General features: G+C 42.0%; 2 protein-coding genes across 5 annotated transcripts in view; one reads left to right on the forward strand and one right to left on the reverse strand.

Annotated features, from left to right (window-relative positions):
- fancm (FA complementation group M) overlaps nt 1–23271 on the forward strand; it is an 84231-nt gene that overhangs the window by 3500 nt on the left and 57460 nt on the right. The window lies entirely within an intron of this gene.
- LOC112080453 (heme-binding protein 1) lies at nt 327–21941 on the reverse strand. The gene is made up of 5 exons (XM_024146235.2): nt 21362–21941; nt 12030–12124; nt 6641–6782; nt 6347–6530; nt 327–5807 (listed from the first exon to the last, which is right to left on the reverse strand). The coding sequence occupies exons 1-5, from the start codon at nt 21588–21590 to the stop codon at nt 5636–5638; spliced, it is 822 nt and encodes a 273-aa protein (XP_024002003.1). The 5' UTR covers nt 21591–21941; the 3' UTR covers nt 327–5635.

Below are 23271 nucleotides of genomic sequence, written 5' to 3' on the forward strand. Positions count from 1 at the left end.
TTGTAGGTTATGTATTTTGGGTGTGAATTGAGTAATTTGGCAGACATGTCAGATGTTCCCTCTGGAGATTTCCTGCTCCCTCAGGCACTAAGCTGGGGCTTAGTAACCTCATATGCCCCCATCTCACCTTCAGGTTTTGAATAGCCTAAAGCATGGTGCCATTTCCATGCTCACTGGTGCCAGATAGGTTTGAAACTAAACTCTACAGCTGTGGATCTGCTTTCGTGTGTCTGAACATGACTAATCAAGCTTTTTTTGTATACTGGTAGTCTAGGTTATTATTGGGAAATATCCATCCTCACCATCAGGGCTGAAATCACACAACGAAGATTTAATACCATTTTTATTTCTTAAAATGTTTGGTTTCTTTTCTTTAACAAAACAATCAATAAATCCACAGCTCTCGTCGTTGCACTTCCTCAAAAATGTTTACTGTACAGAACACTTTTACAAATCACAGAAAAAAAATGGCAAAATCCCCCAAATTGTATCCACTCCAACTGGATGTTCCCAAATGACCAGTCTGTTAGACATGGAGTTCAAATCTTTAAGCATGTTCCAATTCTGTGCACATTGGGAACGTTAACATTATATCCTACTTGGTGTCTACATCATCTCTGATTCCGGGCCAGCAAAACAACTAGCTTAGTGTAAAAACCTGCAAAGGCCAAACAGTTAGCCTAATAACCACCCCTGGAACAACTTGGTTAAAACACTATGCTGATCATAAAATGATGGGGACGGCGATTTCTCAGAACTACATTTAGACTGGACTTGGCGATTTGAAGTGATTGAGATCCTGTTAGTTTACATGCTGCTGAATGTGGTGAAATAATGGTTATGAATGGCCATTAACCCACACTGGGCAATGAGAAAGATGATCTTCTGAACAAGTCTTCACACAGTGATGATTTGGCAAGGTACTGACGTACAGTACTGTCTGTGACTAGCGTCATCACAGCTACTTTACTATATAGTCCGGTGTTAAGCAGTATAGGCCTAATTCTCCTCTAAAACAAGAATGATAGATCTATGTATTGTTGAGTCAACAAAATAGATAATACAGATGATCACTTTGACGTTAAATCAATCCACTTAGTCATTGGTTTTATTACAACATATTTGTGAAGATAGAAAATACCCCCTAAAAATCGTATTTTGAGTTCATGGATTTTCGTTAATTTGGGTATAGATAACGCTGTGAACTAAAAAACAATGAACTTTTCTTAGAATAAAAATACAAAACACATCAGTGTGTGTAAGTCGCTCTGGATAAGAGCGTCTGCTAAATGACTTAAATGTAAATGTATGTGTATACGATAGGTTGCTCTATGCTTTTCCTCTCTTTTCAATGTTACTTGTTTCTCATCAGCAGTGGCAGGTAACTTGCACCAACATTGACACAAAGCAATGTCTGGATTGGAACAGTATGTAAAGAGACAAAAATACGTAATATTGTACTGTAGTTTGAACAGCTTGTCTTTAAGCAGCGTTTTTCTGTATCAAAAAGAGGCTTAGGTGGTAGGCATGGCCGGGGGCGTGGCAAGGGAACGGTCAGGCCGTCGGTGTGGCTGTATTTCAGAGAATTTGAGCTCCCCCCCCCCCCCCCCATCTAGCCGATTGTTATTTTATTTTTGTTTAAAAAAATGCATTTAAGCTGATTTCCGGCAATTCTACACATTTTGCCATGCAGCTGAGAAATGTTGCAGTTTAAAGCACATTTCCTACAATTCTACATTTTGCCATGCAGCTGAGAGAATTTTGCAGTTTTAAAGGTAGACTTAGTGATATGACGTAGATGCAGAAAGTAAACAGCATAGTGGGTACATTTCCGCTCTTTTGGTTCCGTGGCGCCCACGTTGTAAGAGTGTAGTGAACCCGTGCACATGTGCAGATACTGTGTATGACTGTGAGAGCGATATTTGCGCTGCTGCTCGTGGCAATGTCATTTAGCTGAGTCTACCTTTTAAAGCTAATTTCCTACAGTTCTATGCATTTTGTCATGGCTAATGTGTTATTATGCTCTAAAACTAAATCTATACTGCTAAATTAATAGTTAACATTTTTATTTCCTTTAGGTGATTGTTAGTTCGCAAAAATAAAAAAATATATAGGTCAATTATCTAGTTTTAGTAGTTTAAGTTTATACTGAAATCATTTTTCCATCGCCCAAAAAGTTATCCCCCCCAAATAATATTTTTCACTGTTTGGACTTAGGCAACCTGAAAAAACATTTAGGCAGCCCGCCCAAGGATTAATGGCAGAAGAAACCCCGGCTTTAAGAATGAGGAATGCGTTGCCTCCGATCATGGAGAAATGTAGAATGCGGCAGATAGCATGCTTGATTGTCAAACAGCAAAGGTCAGTGATTTTGGTTTGTAGTAATGCTTTTTTTTCTTTCTTTTTTTCTCTTTCTCGCAGTGCTTTGGTGGTATAGCGGGGTATTTGGAAAAAGCCACGATGGTTTTTCAATACTGTCAAAACTATTTATTGTATATTTATATCTTTTAAGTTAATACCTGCAGTCAACTTGTGCAATATGTTAGGAGATAAAGCAGATTGTGTTCTTTATTTCACCTGTCACATTATGAAGCTTTACCGTAGTTCCCCAGAACAGTTGAGCTAATCATTTTTGTTTGTAAGTAGCACAATGGGAGAAAGCTAGTGCTTGTGAGTCCAGCTGTGCATTTGGTTTATCTTGTTAGTTAGCTAAGTAAGCGAATGGGCAGGGCATCGTATAGTGCTAGCTTTCTGCCGTGTTTGAGAAGTCAAAGAGCCTTTGGATGGGTATCTTGATTTCCTTGCGTTTATTTTTTTTACCTTCTCGGTCAGTCTACTCCTGCCCCCTATTTATCCGAGCGAAGCAGGCAGACCCGTTGCCCTAGCGACTCCACTGTACACATACCACTCCCTTATGACAAGCATGCTTCAAAACATTGTTCATTTGCACAATGTCTCTCGTTCACATTCGCTCGTAAATGTCCAAACTGACAAAAAGACATTCGGTAGCTACTACCTATACTTGTTTAACTTTGAGCTGGATTGCCTGTCTTTGCGCTCGTTAGCATATTTAGCTAGCAGCTGCTATTGAAATTCGCTTTTAGTTTGTGCTAATTTTGTTAGCCTTCTGGTAATAGACGCACAGTGGGCATTGTTTTAGTGCCCCCTTGTGTACTAAGGCGGTAATACTATAAATCCTGGGATGAGAGAAGGACTGTATGACGATATGAAAATATGGATACCGCACAACCCTAGTGTTTATACATTGACCGTTGGCCGATTCAACACATGTTTATATAGTTCTGTGTTTGTCTATATGTCGTTATGTTGCATCCCCAGTGTTTCCTTGACAGAAATAAAATGGCTTTACATACACTTATTTATTGCTAATAAATCCACCCTCCTATCGCATTAAATTGTCTAAAGTTGGTAGTTATCATGGTGAAGATTGCAATTAGGCCCCCACCCCCCACCTAACGCTGACTGGAATAGGTGTCATCGTTCAGGATTGTTAATTGCTTGATAAAGATTTAAGTTCTTTGAGGTTTACAGTGAGTGGTGCAAGAATTAGATATCCACCCACTTTCCACAAAATATCAAGTAAACGTCACTTGGCTCCTCACCTTTAGGAGGAGGTCAAGACTATGTGAGGAGAAAAACAGAGGTGCAGAGTAACATCAGTAGTTGGCCTATCAAAAAAGGTGCTAACCCTTGAGTCAGTTTCTGCGGCCCCACAAATCTAATTAGCTTAAAACAAATCCCCATTAAAAATTTAAGCTAGAAATATCCTTTTGCTTGGGCTGCGTCTCAATCCACCGCATCCGCCAAAATCGGCCTTCCGCAGCTGCGGTGAAAAGTGGCAGCGCCACAGAGGTGTTTGTCAGATCATGAGACATCCCGAAAAATCGGTCATCTCACGGTCTAGTGTTTGGCCTACAAACTATGACCCCTCTAAGGTGAGACTCAAACACATCGGTGGTTTTGCGCTAAAAATGAATGCAAGTTAAATATAGCATACACTGAGTGTACAAAACATTTAAGGACACCTGCTCTTTCCATGACAGACTGACCAAGTGAATCTAGGTGAAAGCTATGATCCCTTATTGATGTCACTTGTTAAATCCACTTCGATTAGTGTAGATGAAGGGGAGGAGACGGGTTAAAGAAGGATTTAAGCCTTGAGACATGGATTGTGCAGTGGTGTTAGGTACTTAGGTAAAAATACTTTAAAGTACTACTTAAGTAGTTTTTTTGGGGTATCTGTACATTACTATTCATATTTGACAACTTTTACTTCACTACATTCCTTACGAAAATGATGTACTTTTTTACTCCATACATTTTCCCTGACACCCAAAAGTACTTGTTACATTTTGAATGCTTAGCAGAACAGGAAAATGGTCCAATTCCCACACTTATCAAGAGAACATCGCTGGTCATCCCTACTGCCTCTGATATGGTGGACTCACTAAACACATGCTTCATTTATAAATTGTTGGAGCGTGCCCCTGGCTATTCATCAGTAATACAAATGGTGCCGTCTGGTTTGCTTAATATAAGGGATTTGAAATGATTTATACTTTAACTTTTGATACTTAAGCATATTTTAGCAATTACATTCTACTTTTGATATTTAAAACCAAATACTTTTAGACTTAAGATTTTACTGAGTGACTCACATTTAATGAGTCCTTTTCGATTAAGGTATCTTTACTTTTACTCATGACAATTGGGTACTTTTTTCACCACTGGGATTGTGTATGTGTGCCATTTGAGGTTGAATGGGCAAGACAAAATATTTGTGCCTTTTGAGAGTCGTATAGTAGTAGGTGCCAGGCGCACCGGTTTGTGTCAGGAACTACAACCTGCTGGGTTTTTCACGCTCAACAGTTTCCTGTGTGTATCAATTATGGTCCACCACCCAAAGGACATCTGCCAACTTGGCACAACTGTGGGAAGCATTGGAGTCAACATGGGCCAGCATCCCTGTGGAACGCTTTCGACACCATGACACCTTGTACAGTCCGTGTCCCGACGAATTGAGGCATTTGAGGGCAAACTGCGGGGTGCAACTCAATATTAGGAAGGTGTTCATAATGTTTTGTACACACGTGTGTATGGAAGTAGTTTAGTGCCTAAAAAAGGGGTTAAATGTGTCAAAATATAACCCGTTTCCTTATCTCATCTCTCAGATATAAGACAGACACTTCAAAACAAACTTCCAGTAGATGTTTTACTATGTTTTTCCTTGTATGAATCTGTAATTCAATGTGTTTATGGGCTAATAGCAGTAAGGCCAAATTCAATGTTTCATCAAATCATTTAATATTTTTGGGTCCTAAAATCGAATATCTAAGTGATCCTTTGTATGACCATCTTAAAACAATTCCATATGTTAGCTTAGTAGAACCCCCACCCTCCTCTTCCAGGTTAAGACTCTAGAGGATTAATGGACCCAAATGATGCAGCCTTGCACAGAACTGGTAATAAGAACCTTTTTTCAGCAAAGTCCCAAAGTCTCTTCTCTCTCTAAAATGGGAAGGGGTTTCCATTAGGGGTGAATCGGTAGGGTCAGATAAGGACGGGGTGTTGGGTGGGTCAAGTTCAGGAGGAGAGGTCAAGGTTAGGCTGGCCCTCAAGGCTGCTCCAGGAACCAAATCTCGTTCTGTCGGTTTACCGCCGCGGGGTTTGTGTAGCCGGCGACAATGAATGAGCCATTCACGCAAATGGCGGGGGAGTCGAGCACTTCCGCCATGGTGCGGATCTCGTTGATGATGGTCACCTCGTTCGTAGCACCAGCGAAGGTCCTGGAGCGAGAAAGGGGCACATAGGAACCTAATGAGATTTGATTCAAGTAATGGAGCTGTGCGTTTAAGGTATTTTAACCTCCCTACCCATTCTGTTGTATAAATTCCAATGAGATTGTCCAATACAATATGCCATGAAAGTGAATGTCACAATAGGCTAAATGGAAACACGACTGGAGCCACTTTGTCATATTTGGAAGCATGATGCAACCATATGATGTCTAGCAAAAAGTGTTGGGCTGATTGACTGAAATAATGTAAATATCTTTAGCTAGTTAGTCTCTCTTGTGACTGACTTAACAAATGTTTGTGTCCAATAGAGTAGCTAGCTAGTTACATGAGATTTGGTTCCGAGATTCCCAGTAAGCTAACTTCTTGGCTAACTGCAGGCCTAAACAGTTTGTTAGAAACTGAACTTGTTCATGCCTCAAACTGACAGTGGCTCCAGTAATGATTACAATTTGATGTTAACGTATCTACTTCCATATTGTATTGTCATAAAATGTGTCAGGCAGCACAACATAATCGCAAACTCTTACCTTGTGTATACAATCGTGGCAGGCCATTCCTCAATGCTTATTTCAGTGTCAGAAGGCTGGGGTGGCTGGGCTTGGTATTCTGTGGGCAGGTAGTAGGCCACAGTGACGTCACTAGACAAGACAGAGTGGTTCTCGTCCGTGCGGATCACCGTCAGGATAGGGATGGTCATACCCAGATAGGTACCTAAGGACAGGACATGAACATCCAAGAGTCTGCAGTAGATTTGGCGAAACAAGGAGGACGTTCGAAGAATAAAGACTCAATGACTACTGTAAAGGCTGCTTTGGACTCACCTGAGGAGTTCTGCTGGCAGATGTATCTCATGAGCTTCATGAAACCGTAACAGATGCTCTGCTCGTAGGTGTCCTCGTGAACCGTGATGCACGCCCAGTGGGCCTGCTCATAGTGTCTCTTCTCATAAAGCACGTCCCCACACTGTATAGACAGACACAAAGGCTCAGGCTCATGCATTTGGCTGGGTCACTATTAATGATGCGCGGATCCGCGGTTTGTTCACCGGCCCGCAATTGCTAATAACCCATCCACAACCACTCGAGTGGCCCAGCCAGAGACAGACTTGAACCCGATCGAACATCCGAGGCATGAAAATAGCTGTGCGGCGACATTCCCCCTTCCAATCTGACAGCGCTTGAGAGGATCTGCAGAGAAGAATGTGAGAAACTCCCCAAATACAGGTGTGCCAAGAAGACTCAAGGCTGTAATCGCTGCCAAAGGTGCTTCAACAAAGTACTGAGTAAATGCTAACATTCAGAAAGTATTCTGAACCCTTGACTTTCCATATTGTTGTGTTACAGCCTTATTCTAAAATTGATTAAATTGTCTCCCGCCCATAATGACAAAGCAAAAACAGGTTTTTAGAAATGTTAGCATTTACTCAGTACTTTGTTGAAGCACCTTTGGCAGCGATTACAGCCTCGAGTCTTCTTGGCACACCTGTATTTGGGGAGTTCCTCCCATTCTAAGCAGATCCTCAAGCTCTGTCAGGTTGGATGGCGAGCGTCGCTGCACAGCTATTTTCAGGTCTCAACACACAGATGTTCGATCAGGTTCAAGTCCGTCTCTGGCTGGGCCACTCAAGGACATTCAGAGACTTGTCCCGTAGCCAGTCCTGCGTTGTCTTGGCTGTGTGCTTAGTCATTGTCCTGTTGGAAGGTGAGCTTTCTCCCCAGTCTGAGGTCCTGAGCACTTTGGAGCAGGTTTTTAATCAAGGATTTCTACTTTGCTCCATTAATCTTTCCCTCAATCCTGACTAGTCTCCCAGTCCCTGCCACTGAAAAACATCCCCACAGCATGATGCTGCCACCGCCATTCTTCACCATAGGGATGGTGCCAGGTTTCCTCCAGATGTGACGCTTGGCATTCAGGTCGAAGAGTTGAATCTTGTTTCTCATGGTCAGAGTCCTTTAGGTGCCTTTTGGCAAACTCCAAGCAGCTGTCATGTTGCTTTTTCTGAGTAGTGTCTTCACTATGGTCATAAAGGCCTGATTGGTGGAGTGCTGCAGAGATGGTTGTCCTTATGGAAGATTCTCCCAAGATTCTCCCATCTCCAAAGAGGAACTCTGGAGGCCTGTCAGTGATCTTGGTCACATCCCTGACCAAGGCCCTTCTCCCCCGATTGCTCAGTTTGGCCGGGCGGCCAGCTCTAGGAAGAGTCTTGGTGGTTCCAAACTTCTTCCATTTAAGAATGATGGAGGCCACTGTTTTCTTGGGGACCTTCAATGCTGCAAATATGTTTTTGTACCCTTCCCCAGATTTGTGCCTCGACACAATCCTGTCTCAGAGCTCTACGGACAATTCCTTTTGACCTCATGGCTTGGATTTGACTGACATGCACTGTCAACTGTGGGACCTTATATAGACAGGAAGAGTACTGCTGCTTTGGCAGCAGCTAATGGGGATCCATAATAAATACAAATGGAAACAGGATGCACCTGATCTCATAGCAAAGCGTCTGTATATATATATATAAAATTCGAACTGTTTTCGCTTTGTCATTATGGGGTTTTGTGTGTAGATGGAGGAAATGTTTATATTTAATCCATTTTAGAATAAGGCTTTAATGTGGAAAAAGTCAACGGGTCTGAATACTTTCCCAATGCACTGTATATTATTTCTCTCTCTATAGAATTGCGCATAATAACTATGGCTCCAGATTTCAGAAAAAAGCTGTTTGAAAAGTTTTTACTTCCAACTTCTGGACATGCCTCCATAATATAAGGTGTAAAAATGGAGTGGACAAAACATTAACATGCTCTTTCCTTGAGACTGACCAGGTGAATGTCACTTGTTAAATGCACTTCAATTAGACAGGTTAAATAAAGATTTTTAAGCCTTGAGACAATTGAGAAATGGATTGTGTATGTGTGCCATTCAGAGGGTGAATGGGCAAGACAAAAGATTGAAGTGCCTTTTTTAACGGGGCATGGTAGTTTGAGTGTCAAGAACTGCAAAGCTGCTGGGGTTTTCACACTCAACAGTTTCCCGTGTGTATCAAGAATGGTCCACCAAAGGACATTTGACAACTGTGGGAAGCATTGGAGTCAACATGGCTCGACAAGTTTAGGCTATTCTGAGGGTTACTCAATCTTAGGAAGGTGTTCATTAATGTTTTGTACACAGTGTATTTTTTTTTAAACATGCAAACTGCCTCCACCGCAGATGCGGAAGTGCGACAGTCGGACATGGTGGATTGAGACTCATCCAATGGAAAAAAAACTAAAAAACAAAAAGATCTCTAGCTTAAACTGACAGATTGTTATGGGGATTGTTTTATGCTTTAGATCGACAAAATTTCTGTATGGACCTCGCTTTGCGCAAGGGGGCATTGTCATGCTAAAACAGGAAAGGACCTTCCCCAAACTGTTGCCACAAAGTTGGAAGCACAGAATTGTCTTGTCATTGCATGCTGTAGCGTTAACGTTTCCCATCACTGGAACTAAGGGGCCTAGCCCGAACCATGAAAAACAACCCCAGACCATTATTCCTCCTCCACCAAACTTTACAATTGGCACTATGCATTGGGGCAGGTAGCGTTCTCCTGGCATCCCCCAAACCCAGATGCGTCCGTCGGGACTGCCAGATGGTGACGCGTGATTCAACACTCCAGAGAGCGCGTTTCCATTGCTCCAGAGTCCAATGGCGGCGAGCTTTACACCACTCCAGCCGATACTTGGCATTGCATCTTAGGCTTGCATGCGGCTGCTCAGCCATGGAGACCCATTTCATGGATTTCCCGACGGACAGTTATTGTGCTGATTTTGCTTCCAGAGGCAGTTTGGAACTCGGTAGTAAGTGTTGCAACTGAGGACAGATTTTTACGTGTTTCAGCGGTCCCGTTCTGTGAGCTTGTGGGGCCTACCACTTTGCGGCTGAGCCGTTTTTGCTCCACTTACAGTTGACCGGGGAAGCTCTAGCAAGGCAGAAATTTTGTTGGAAAGCTGGCATTCTATGAAGTGTCACATTGAAAGTCACTGAGCTCTTCAGTAAGGCCCTTCTACTGCCAATGTTTTTCTATAGAGACTGCATGGCTGTGTGCTCAATTTTATACACCGGTCAGCAACGGGTGTGGCTGAAATAGCCGAATCCACCAATTTGAAGGGGCGTTCACACACGCATGTATGTGTGTGTGTGTACCTCAATCCTTGAAGGCTGAATATGACCTCGTTCCACAGCTGTACTATACGAGGTCAAGTATGTGTGGTCTTGGCCATTTTATTTTTACGGCTTGGGTAATCTTTAGCTATTGACTGGATTGATTGATGACCCCTTGGTGGTGGAAATTATTAGCAACATATTTGAATTTAGCAGGCATGAACTTATTCCACAATTTTTCTACTTCATATTCATCATCTATAACACCACCCCAACATATGTGAATGGCACGTTTATGTTTTGTCGTAAAAAAATAGATCTTCTAAGTGTTTCCAATTAGTATGCAATGCCTACTCATAATTGGTAAAAAAAAATGAAAAAACACACGATGCACACCTATGTCATTGGAAACACTTACTACAAAACCTAGAAAAGTGCAATTTTCACATCTTGATGTTTGGGTGGTGCTGGAGATGTTGTGAAATGTCCTTTATAGGTTTGGGAAAAATGGCCCAGAACACACTGTTCCTTGAAGGATGTTTGCATTTCAACTGATGCAAACCTACTGTAGGAGAACCCAAATTGAAAGTGTGCTTGTATACTTACTCCACACACTGCTGCTACTTATTGTCTATCCTGTTGCCTAGTCACTTTACCCCTACCTACAGTACCAGTCAAAAGTTGACACACCTACTCATTCCAGGGTTTCTTTATTTTTACTATTTTCTACGTTGTAGAATAATAGTAAAGACAAACTATTTCTTCAAGTACAGTCGCAAAAACCATCAAGCGCTATGATTAAACTGACTCTCATGAGGACCGCCACAGGAAAGGAAGACCCAGAGTTACCTCTGCTGCAGAGGATAAGTTCAGTAGTTAATCAGGCCTTTGTGGTCGAATTGCTGCAAAGAAACCACTACTAAAGGACACCAATAAGAAGAGACTTCCCTGTGCCAAGAAACATGAGCAATAGCCATTAGGAAATCTGTCCTTTGGTCTGATGAGTCCAAATTTTGGATTATTGGTTCCAACCACTGTCTTTGCGTCTCACAGAGTAGGTGAATGGATGATCTCCGCATGTGTGATTCCCACCGTGAATCTTGGAGGAGGTGGTGTGGGGATGCTTTGCTGGTGGTACTGTCTGATTCATTTCGAATTCAAGGCACACTTAACCAGCATGGCTACCGCAGCAATACACCACCCCATCTGTTTTGGGCTTAGTGGGACTAACATTTTTTTTAACAGGACAATAACCAAAAACACACCTCAAGGCTGTGTAAGGGATATTTGACCGAGAGGGATGGATCAGATGACCCGGCCTCAACCCAATTGAGATGGTTTGGGATGAGTTGGACCGCAGAGTGAAGGAAAAGCAGCCAACAAGTGCTCAGCATATGTGGGAACTCCTTCAAGACTGTTGGAAAAGCATTCCTGGTTGAGAGATTGTGCAAAGCTGTCAAAGGCAAAGGGTGGCTACTTTGAAGAATCTCAAAATATATTTTAATTTGTTTAACACTTTCTTACTACATGATTCCATGTGTTATTTCATAGTTGATGTCTTTACTAGTATTCTACAATGTATAAAATGGTAAAACAAATAATAAAAACCCTTGAATAAGTAGGTGTCCAAACTTTTGACTGATATTGTAAATGTACAGTACATAGCTACCTCAATATCCCTGCACATCAACTTGGTACTAATACTGCCTGTGTGTAACTTATTTTCTACTCCTTATATATAGCCATGTTATTTTTACACATTTGCTGTATTCCTCAGTGTCACTATTTTGGACCTTCTCTTTAACTCTTCATTGTTGGAATTTACCTGTAAGTAAGCATTTCACTGTTAGTGTACACCAGTTTTCTGCAAAGCATGTGACAATTGCCTAGAATTTAGTGTGAATTGTCCAATAATAAAACATTTTATAAATTAGCAGACTTAGTGTAACATAAATTTTTCGTATGTGTGATCCCTGCAGCCAAACAGGACCACACATTTTACAGAGTCTTACTGCTTGGCTGGCAGAGTAGATATTGTTCGTTGGTGAATTTGTCAGATGATGGACTTGCCTTCTCCTTACGAGCGATGAGGGTGAAGGGCACGCGCTCCCGGTCGTGTTGTCCGTTGTTGTTGCTGGTGATCTGCTGGATGGGCTCGGCCATGTCTGTTTTTGGAGATAAAAACGGACTTGGTTAATTTTTATCGAGTTGCGTCAAGTAGGGTCGCCGTAGTCCAGGACCGTCACATGTTATGGGGAAATAGTGGGGAATTTTGCAACCCTACCTTCAAGTACAACAAATGTGAAGTTAAGCTGTATGCTTAATGACAATGCTGTAGTGCTACTAACAAAACTCTTACATTTCCGATCCGGACTTGGGCTCCACAGTTTCAGAAAAACGTTGTCTGCCAACCTGCCTAATAGAAGTCAAACTAGTTGAGGCAAAGGCCAAGGTGCTGAAATATATAGACCCCTATGGCATGACTGTAGCTAGTAGTAGTACAAGAAGTATTGGTTTCCTATTGCAGTCTATAGACTATAGTCGCCGTTCCCAAACTAGGGGTCGCCTGATATAAAAATGGGGTCGCGGGAGAATTTCCAAAATCCTGAAGGGGAAAAAAATATGCATGATTTTGAGAGAATCTTATGTGGTTATTAACCTTAATCTAATAAATTATTCAAATTTGAAAGATAAAATTAGTTCACTTGACTGTTGCACTTGAATCATTCCCAAGGTGAATGGCTAGGCCCCGTTATGCTCTGAAACCACACACTATTGCGGAGACTTTGATATTACCGGCCGCAATTGATATGGTGAAAAACAATGTGCAGAGGCACAGAAACTCAAATACCTTTTGTCATGACACTGTTAAAGAATTTATGCTATTGCTAGCAATCAAGAGAACTCGGACTCAAACTCCCCAGCTTATGCACTCCAAATGGACGTTAGCTGTGACGGCCAAGATGCCCGTGGATTGACTTTCTTTTGTTTGCTATACATGTCGGGGGATGCTATTCATGTGAACATTGTTCTGTCTCACGATTCCCGAGCATAAAAAGGCACAGGGGATGTTCAGTGTGCTACGTGGCTATATTGACGAAAACAGATCCTATGGGATCGAAATGGTGGGCTTTTGCACAGATGGTGCGCCATCTACGGCGGGCAGGCCTCTGCACTCTAGTTACGAAGGTGTCTCCCTCTGCCATATGGACGCATTGTATGATACACCGAGAGCAACTGGCGACTATCTTCGATTATAAACTACATCAAACCACATCCGCTGCACGCACTTCTGTTCGTAAAACTATTTGGAGATATGGGATCAGAGCATGACAATGTTTCACACCGAGGCTTGGTGGTTATCGAGGGGGATTGTTAAAAAGATTTGACATTAAGAAAGGAACTGATGTCATTTACAATGGATTTAAACTTTTTTTTCTTTTTTTAAAAGACTTGATGTTCTTTGTAATAAAATGTGTCTCCTTGCCTTTGTAACACATATTTGGTCAACTGAACACAAGCATGCAGGGGAAATACAAAAACATTCTACAGATTGACTTGAGTCAGTGGATTCAGATCAGAGGAAAGAATTCTGATTGGAGAGTCTTTCAAAAGCGAACCATGCCTCCTCTTGGCTGTGCATGTTTATAACAGAAAACGGCATCAGTAAGTTTCCCACATGAGTAATGACTGCTCGCCTCAAGCTTGAACGAGCATTTTGGTACCTACAATTGACTGTCATAGCCCCACATTTAAAAGTATGTGATGGTGAGTTGAGAAGACAATCAGAAATACTGTTCGTTTTTCAATTTTTGGCCATTACCCCAAATCAAAAAGTAAACATTGGTTGTTAATTACATTAGTTTTCACATGGTTGGGGTCGTGAGAATTTTCAGATATCAAATTGGGGTCGTGGGTCAAAAAAGTTTGGGAACCCCTGGCCTATAGTGTTCAGTCTACAGTAGGCTTGGGCAGTATCCAGATTGTCATACCTTCATACCGACCTTGTGCCATCCCGGGATGTTTTGTAATACCGGCACTGAACACAAAGGGGCACTAATTTCATACCCGACAGCCTCTGGAATCCGAAGGTTAGCAATGCTAACAAGTACATGTACAATCCCATAGAGAATGCTAACGAGCGCATTGGAAACTTTTTACAGTTCTGACCGAAAGTATTTGCAGGACAGACATCCCAGCTCATAAAATATACAAGTAACAACAAAAATGCTACTCAGTTTGCTGCATGCACAAAACAATTAGACATCAAGGCTCTTGATTCAGGAGGGGTTTCTCTACTGTTACCAAACAAAGCTTGATTTGGGAAGAAGCTAACCACTTAGCACGATAGCTAACTAGCTACTAAATTAGCAAACCAAATGCACAACTGCAACATTTTAGGTAGGTAACTTAAGACATCTAGCTGGCAAACATTTAGTTGTGAATTCGGTATTAACTACGTCACCTGGCGCATGCTGCACAACAGTGAGTGACACGCAAGGCGCCGTTCTCTCGTCGTTGTGTGCTTGAAAACAAATGCCACTGACTGGGGACTACAGGTAAACTTCCTAATGAAAAATGATGTGACCGGTGAAATGAAGAATGCAATCTTCTTTAGGCTTATCTAACGTATTGCATAAGTTGACTGCAGGTATTTACTTAAAGTAGCTACAAAAAAAAAGGATATACAGTGTATTATACCACCCAAGCCTATAAATCTGATAAACTGGGTAAATCAAGATGTATCCTAGGCCTATTCAATACAGGTGAATGCATATTCAATAGAGGTGTGCACGCATTGAGTTATTTAGCTTTTTTTGGCTGATGTCATCTGTAAAGCCATGAAAATCTGTTTCCCCGTCCATGTAGCACTTTTTATTGTACTGATCAACATTTGTATAGAAGTAGATTATTTTCTAATTCCCCATGACAGAGGAAGAACCATTACGCCGGTAATATGGGTCAGATCTTTTGAACGGTTTGGGTTGGAAACCGGCAGTTTGCTGTATTAATGGTGCAAGCGTGGCGCTAATAAATCTGTGCTCTGGGAAATAATGGTACAGCAAAGCCTTACAACTACTAAAAAGTCATTTAATATAGGATTTACTCCATGTCGCACAGCAAAATATTTAGTTGCATGTGCGGCAATGTCTCCCGCTCCAACTATTTGTATCGGCTAATGGCTCCATTGCCATTTCAACACATTAGGCCTACAATTTATCAGCGAGCAGATGGTCGGTAGATGACTAAGATGGCGGGGTGATGTGCATGATCATACATGGGTGACGTATTATGACGGTCTGCTAATATTTTTGGGAAGGAGGGTCATTGTTTCTTTAAAGGTTAATTGCCCCTTAGAACCAACTTCTCTGGTTTAAAACAGCATAAGGGGCATCTTTTACTTGTCATTTAGCAGATGCTCTTATCCAGAGCGACTTATTTTTATTTGACCTTTATTTAACTAGGCAAGTCGGAACAAATTCTTATTTACAATGGCGGCCTAGGAACAGTGGGTTAACTTCCTTGTTCGGGGGCAGAACGACAGATTTTTACCTCGTCAGCTCGGGGATTCGATCTAGCAACCTTTTGGTTACTGGCCCAACGCTCTAACCACGATGCTACCTGCCGACATACATCAGCAATTAGGGTTAAGTGCCTTGCTCAAGGGCACAGACAGAATTTTCGCCTAGTCGGCTCGGGAATTCGAACCGGCCCAACACTCTTAACTGCTAGGCTACCTGCCGACATGAGTCAGAAACATTAATTCTAGTGTAAAAATTGTCTACAAAGTGTAAATAGGATAATGTTGGTCATAAAGTCACTCATCCAAAACAGAGTTTTGTGAGTTCGTCACAATTTACTAGAGGGCTGGGCATGGATTACAATCATGCCCAGTGCCTACTAACACGAGAATAGGGCTGGGCCCTATATACCGTATTTGACTAAATACTGTACGGCTGCACGAGTCGGACCAAATATCTAATTGCTATTTTGGGGGGGTGTGGGCCTTATATTGCGATTTTTGAAAATGTGGTAATTCCATCAGACATGGTTTAAACAAGTGTCAGGGTAGAGAACATTCATTCTAAAATGAGATCTGAATGAATACATAGTGTGCTAACTGAATACAAAACCAAATGTTCTACTAGACGAGCGTAATAATCCACGTTTCAACTTCTCCCTTCATTTGTAACCATAAGCCTAACTGACTGCAGCCCAATATTGTGAAAGATCTCTCAATCACAGATGACCTCTAGTGTATGAAGGGGGTATTGTTCACATGAGTGCTAGGCTATAGTACAGTGTAGCCTAATCTTTATTCGTGGAAATGTGCTTATTGACATTTCTATGTACAGTTCAGAAACTCCTTCAATAGAAAGGCTGCATCGAGTGTTGCGCAAACCAAAGTGTAGTCTGTCTGTTTTATTACGGTGGTATTACAATGGACACAGACAGGAAGATCTTAATAAATTGACTGAACACCTTTTGAGCACCATTCAAAGCCCAAGAGCGCGTGGGGGAGTGGGCAGAGGTTTACTGTACAACATTGTAACCCACCGTATTTCAGGACAGGATTTAATAGCCCAAGCTTTCCCTTAACCAGAGCAGGCTAGGCTATATCTCATCTGTTAAGCCTTTAATGCCTCAACGGCGGCTCCATGCTAAGTCTCCAGTTAGTTAGTCAGAGGAGAGAAGGAACAGGCGGGAGTCCCAGCCTAACTGGAACTCCGTAAGCAGCATACCATAACCTCATCACTCAATGTTCAGCAGCCTACACATCCAAACAAAAGGGTGTTTATTTCTAACCTGTGGCTTTGACACTAGCCTACTTCAACCTGGGTTGTGTTTAGAGCTGGGCGATATGGCCTAATAATCATATCTAGATTTTCTTTCTCCCTTCTAACTTATGGGCGATTCACAATATACAATTATGTAGACACCCCTTCAAATTAGTGGATTTGACTATTTTAGCCACAGCTGACAGTTGTATGAAATTGAGCACAAGGCCATGCAATCTCCATAGACAAACATTGACAGTAGAATGGCCTTACTGAAGAACTTCAGTAACATTCAACGTGGCACCGTCATAGGATGCCACCTTTCCATCAAGTCAGTTCATCAAATTTCTGCTCTGATAGAGCTGCCCCGGTCAACTGTAAGTGCCGTTATTGTGAAGTGGAAATGTCTAGGAGCAACAATGGCTCAGCCGCGAAGTGGTAGGCCACACAAGCTCACCGAATGAGACCACCGAGTGCTGAAGTGGTGGGTTGCAACACTCACTACCGAGTTCCTAACTGCCTCTGGAAGCAACGTCAGCACAAGAACTGTTAGTCGGGAGCTTCATAAAATGGGTTTCCATGGCCGAACAGCCGCACCACAAGCCTAAGATCACCATGCGCAATACCAAGTGTCGGCTGGAGTGGTGTAAAGCTTGCCGCCATTGGACTCTGGAGCAGTGGAAACGCGTTGTATCACGCTTCACCATCTGGCAGTACGACGGACAAATCTGGGTTTTGCGGATGCCATGAGTACGCTACCTGCCCCAATGCATAGGCCAAGTGTAAAGTTTGGTGGCAGAGGAATAATGGTCTGGAGCTGTTTTTCATGGTTCGGGATAGGCGCCTTAGTTCCAGTGAAGGGAAATCTTAACCCTACAGCATACAATGACATTCTAGACGATTATGTGCTTCCAACTTTGTGGCAACAGTTTGGGGGAAAGCCCTTTCCTGTTTCAGCATGACAATGCCCCCATGCACCAAGCAAGGGCCATACAGAAAATGGTTTGTTGAGATCAGTGTGGAAGAACTTGACTGGCCTGCACAGAGCCCTGACCTCAACCCCATCGAACACCTTCGGGATAAATTGGAACGCCGACTGCGTACCAGGCCTAATCGCCCTACATCAGTGCCCGACCTCACTAATGCGCGTGGCTGAATGTAAGCAAGTCGCTGAAGCAATGTTCCAACATCTAGTGGAAAGCCTTCCCAGAAGAGTGGAGGCTGTTATAGCAAAAAAAAAAAAAAAAAAAAACATCTCCATATTAATGCCCATGATTTTGGAATGAGATGTTCAATACTTTGTCATGTAGTGTTATTCTAAATAAGCTTTCTTGTACAATTTAAAGGTCAAATACACTGCATTTGACAGTCAGCAATAATCGAATGATTTCAGAGCTTGTGAAATTATACATAGAATAATTAAATGAGTGGGTTTTATAGTTGAAGGCTAAACATAAGCCTATGAAAAAAGCATTACAAATTTAACCAGAACCATGCATAATGCACATTCAATAATAATGACTAACTTCTTGTAGCAGGCATTAGAAAATAGACACAGGTCTCAAACATGTGATAGTGAGTAGCCAGCTAATCTTTTATATTTCAAGTTTAGCCAACTTGGATCTATTTGCTAACAAGGTAGAACAGTTGCATTGTTATGAACACACCCTTCTGTCTCCAACTGTTTGAAAAGCATGCTTGTCCACTTTCTTCAGATGTGAAATCAAGTGGCCTACCTTTCTCAGAAGGAGAGTTGCCAATTCCTTATATAATTGTGTTTTATGCTTATTGATCATCTATAAAACAGACTAGACAGCTAGAATAACAGTCTTCGGCTAAAATGCTGCTGGCGGAACCGCACGAGACAAACCAAGCATATATTTTCCAGAATCTATGTTCATTCATACTAGTTTTAGTAGTTTGTTCTACTCGCAATTTGAGGAGTTGAAACATAAAAAGGGTGTTAAAGGTTGAATTCTTTATTACAGTAAAATGTCTCAATGTGTTTGTTTCCATATGACCGATTTTCTGTTGGACCAAACCTCAAATGCAAATAGCGAGTTCAATCTGCTTGTCAGAGGAAAAAGTGATCTCTCATCTGTTTTGCTGTAAGTGGCTTGGTGTGTGTGTGTGTGAGAGAATTGGAAGGTACACAGCCTACAAGCTATTGCACAGAAGACGCAAAGGAGATGAGACCAAAAAGACAACAAGTGGACATAAACGCTCATTAAAAAAAAATGTATTCTTACAATATAGGCATTTGGAATATAGCGCCAAAACATACATTAGAATTCATCTAATTAATTTGATATCGCGCAGCCCTAGTTGTGTTCATTAGGCAATACATTTGAGGAAACCAACTCAACACAGAGGGGCTGTGGATATGTCCAATAATGTTTTGGTAGTGTGTCCTACTGAACACAACCCCAGACTGCAGGTTCGAATTGCTAGAATCGAGTTAAAACACCAGCGATACTAGTCATGCTCAGAGGTTTTGGCTTGACTTTGGCATGTGCCCAACTGGACTGTAGTGGAGGGGATACCTAGAATGTAGATTGAACAGCGGTAGTACTATTTAGGTTCAGAGGTTTTGACTTTACTCTGGGGACAGCAGCATAGACAGCCCAGTCTGTGTGTACCCCGTCAGCCTTCTGTAATTTTGCTGCTGGCTGCCTGCTGCAAACCCAGTCTGCATTCCAGACGACCTAGTAGGTCAGGCACAATTTTGCTCAGTTTCCTTTCAGAAATATAAGCAGTTCTGGGTACAAATCTGGTCGCAGTACAGCGTCGCAGTACTGGCTTCTGTGTGCAATAGGAGGCCTATCCTTTGTTTTACTGTACATGCAGACTGCTGCAATCTGCAGGGGGAATTGAGTCACTCAGTGTTGTTGCCTCATGTTAACCTTGCAGGGGTGTTAAATTCAGGACAAAATATTCACATTCTCCAGAACAGAACAGTGTCTTTCAACCTGGGTTTTTTTGTAGGCTATATGGCAGGGATCATCAACTAGATTCAGCCACGGGCCGATTTTTATTTCTTTTCTTGAGAGGATAGTCGGGCGGCAGGAACATAATTACAAATTTGTAGATGGCAAATTGACCAAACATATGTTTGACAAAAACAATTTCAAACCTTGCTTACATTTGTATACGATCACATGTTTCTTTCTATTATGCATGGGAATACTTGAACAGATGTCTTAAATAAAAATCACTTGGAGCTGATTTCCAGGTGTTTTGTTTATGTCCAACACTAATAAAAACATATTTTTGGGCTCAAAACATGGGGGGTAAAACCATCCACCGGGCAAATTCGGCCCATTTTTCAGCCATTACTGTATTCTGGCTATAATTTTTCTGAGAGGTAGGTTCTGAAAAAGTGACGCCATTTTCAGGGCCTGAAACATTGCTGTCAATATTTTTTTCTTTGCTGAAAGAGTATGTTCAATATTTAAATTGTTAATACTTTCAGTTAGGATTCTAATTACCACATTTCATTTGGCATTTGTTTACAGCAGGGGTATTCAAAGAGTCAGAGGTTCYGTAATTTTTTTTAAAAAGTGGAATTTTCTTTTATCAAAACTATCCATGTCTGTCATCCCCATAAACGAACACTCCCCACTGATGTTAACATTACAACCTAAAGGTAAATCTTGAATGAGGGGGGTTGACCTGAACATTCACTGACCCCTGTAAGGCCCTATTTCCCTCTCCTTCTATGCACAGCAATTATTGTCCCTCAGGGATGAATACAGTTTTATTGAAATTTAACTATTTTTCCATTTCGTTTTTCCACTGACCAGACAATTTTTCCATCTTCAAGATTTATGTTAGGAAAACGATTTCTTAACAGATGCATTTCTTAAAATGTCATTGGCATGGGGATGCCTGCCAAAATGGCTTGCAGAGTCGTAATCTGTTGGATCAGGGTTTGTTAATCATTTTAAAAGCGCCTTTACTGGCCATGATGGGCAAAAGGATTAGGAGCTTTAAGTGACATCCGTCATGTTACTTGCTACAATCACTCATTTTTCTAGGCTAGCCCCTCATTTTCACACATGGCATTATTCACAGCCTAGGATTTCATGTAGCTCAAGTACATTATACGTGTTTAATACTTTTCAGTGTTCCTTAACTAGCCTAGTGACAATAGTACCGCTTGTGTGAATGTATACATTGTCTTGAGCTCTGATACAATGTATCCCGTTTCTTGGCTGGGACACAGCACATTACCCACAATGCACTGTTTTGACAGCCGTCAACATTGACCGAGAGTTTAAACGACGTCGACAATGGTTTAAGAGTTTAATGATGATCACTGTGTGTCTATTTGTGAAAAAAAGTAGCGTTCATTTGTGTGTGTTCATGATGACGTCGACTACAGGAATAGTTCGAGTTCGAATTTGCGGCTGATCTCTCACGCAGAACTAGGTCAATCGATGAAACACAAAATAAAAACAAAAGTAGCCAACTTTGCACATTTATTGTTGTCACAATAAACAGTGTCAACAGTTTTGTTTATACTGTCCATACATCATTGCCCCAAGAGAATTGCCCATACAAAATCCACTACTTTCTAAATTCGAACTGTACAGCGTGTGCTCTAAATCCCAAATGCTTTACCTCGAGGCACTTCGACTTGGTGTCCCCGAGCAGCGTCCTGCCAGTAGCGCAGCAATCGGTCTTGCTGCCCTTCGTCCTCCATCGTCTCACTCTCCTCTTCCAGACTTCCATTGCCCGAATCTGACAGCTGGTCTTCCGAAAAAGATTCCAGATCCTCTAGCGTGATCGTCCCACCACCGATACCATCGAGTCCACCACTTCCATTCATACGACAATTGCCAGGATGCATTCTCCACTCTTGGAAAAAATACTTTAAATAAACGTATTTCAAAGCAAATGTGTACTGTTGGGTCTAAAGAAAGACAGCTTTTGGTGGTAGATCCGAGCGCGTTCCAGTCACAATCCGATGCGGTAAATTCTGATCCAGGTTAAATCCGATTTAGGAAAACTTCAGGGCCATTTTTGCTCAAGTCTTGACGCGCTCGTTTTATTTACACGGCTGTGCAACCTATATTCTATTTACAGAAACCATTTCAAACGTATTCTACTGACGTTATTAATCGTCGAAGACTGCAAGACAAATACCTTGCCTGTCATAACGCGCTGCTTTCCATATGCTGTTGAACCTATCTTGACGTGTATAGATAATGGGACACCACATGACTCCTGGCCACTCCTACTGCAAGACGTGATAAATGCTGAAGTTCATTCACCTGAACAACTTTGCCTGAATTCAGACGTTCTGCTTTCCCTTTGTCATTAAAAATTGCTATTGTTTTAAATCGGGTAGACAGTGAATTAGGTACAAATGTTGTTTTGCAAATACATCAGAGTGGGATGGTGTTTTTTTTTCAGTAACTGGTAGAATTGTTTCTCTCGCACATCTTTGGCCAGAAATGCATATCATGAATTAATTATCTTGAGTCCATCGAGTAGGGGAGATGGGAAGGGACAGGGTTATTAAAGAGTGATAGAAAATATGCTGACATGAGGACATTTATATAATCCTCTGCTCTGTGATGTGGTACATGGGGCACACTCAAAACCAGCTGGTCAGTCAGTGGTCATCTGGGGTAACTTGGCCCTAAAGAAGGGCTGCAATCCCAAAAAACAAGTTTATTTATAGTCAAGTGAAGCCTGTTGACCTCTTGACCGCTTTCACCTGCGGTGATAATTATCTAATCTAACTTGGGCCATTACACAGATCCTGTGCACCGGCATTCATTGTAGACATGCAGCAATGTATTGGCCTGTAAATTAATAGCTACAAAGAAGAAAGGCCACTCGATTGGCTCCCACGCCACCTAACTCCACACTCGCTCAGCCAATGAGGAGAGAGCTCCTTCACCGAGTTTGCTCTGTAAGCCTCACGGCCAAGATAGACTGTACTAGTGGCACTCGGCTAGCTATGCTAGCTTCGCCCTCATGGGGGTGCTAGCAAGCAACCTAGGTAGAGCTAGGTATCAACAGCCCATGTCAGCCAATCCAGTAGGGGCTGAAAGTTATGGCGAGCTTCGATTGGTCACTCACGCCGCATAAAATTCCGCTTTCCCCAACGTTAGTCCCTGTTCAGCTCCCAGGCCCATGCTCGCTTCACTCAGCGGTTCCCCGCCCACTCCGCTTATCTTCTCTTTCCTTCCACAGAATTTGAATGACTTCATGATGCCACTGTATATGAACACGAGCTGTCAGTGTTGTGGGTTCCAGTACTCACCATCCTCCCGTTCCTGCAGCTCATGAGTTCTGTCTGCCAACTGGTGGGTGTCTGAAATGGAGCTCATGGGAAAGCTGGTCTTTAGACTATAATGATAATATATGGGTTATAATGAGAATAAATAAAAAATTCTCCACGTTTTGGTTGAAGCACTACACATCCGATTCAAATAATCAAAGCTTGATGATGAGTTGGTTATTTGTATCAGCTGTGTAGTGCTAGGGCAAAACTAAAATGTGCACCCAGGGCCCCCGCC

The sequence above is a fragment of the Salvelinus sp. IW2-2015 genome, unplaced genomic scaffold (genome assembly GCF_002910315.2).
Source record: "Salvelinus sp. IW2-2015 unplaced genomic scaffold, ASM291031v2 Un_scaffold16326, whole genome shotgun sequence".
Taxonomy (NCBI): Eukaryota; Metazoa; Chordata; class Actinopteri; order Salmoniformes; family Salmonidae; genus Salvelinus; species Salvelinus sp. IW2-2015.

Bases quoted from the DNA above. Each gene is read 5' to 3' on its own strand.
- LOC112080453 (XM_024146235.2), bottom strand. From the start codon at position 21,590: ATGCATCCTGGCAATTGTCGTATGAATGGAAGTGGTGGACTCGATGGT. The intron at 12,125-21,361 runs GTAAAGCATTTG...CTCCAAAAACAG, and splicing joins CCAAGTCGAAGTGCCTCGAG to ACATGGCCGAGCCCATCCAG. The intron at 5,808-6,346 runs GTAAGAGTTTGC...TTCTCGCTCCAG, and splicing joins GCCACGATTGTATACACAAG to GACCTTCGCTGGTGCTACGA.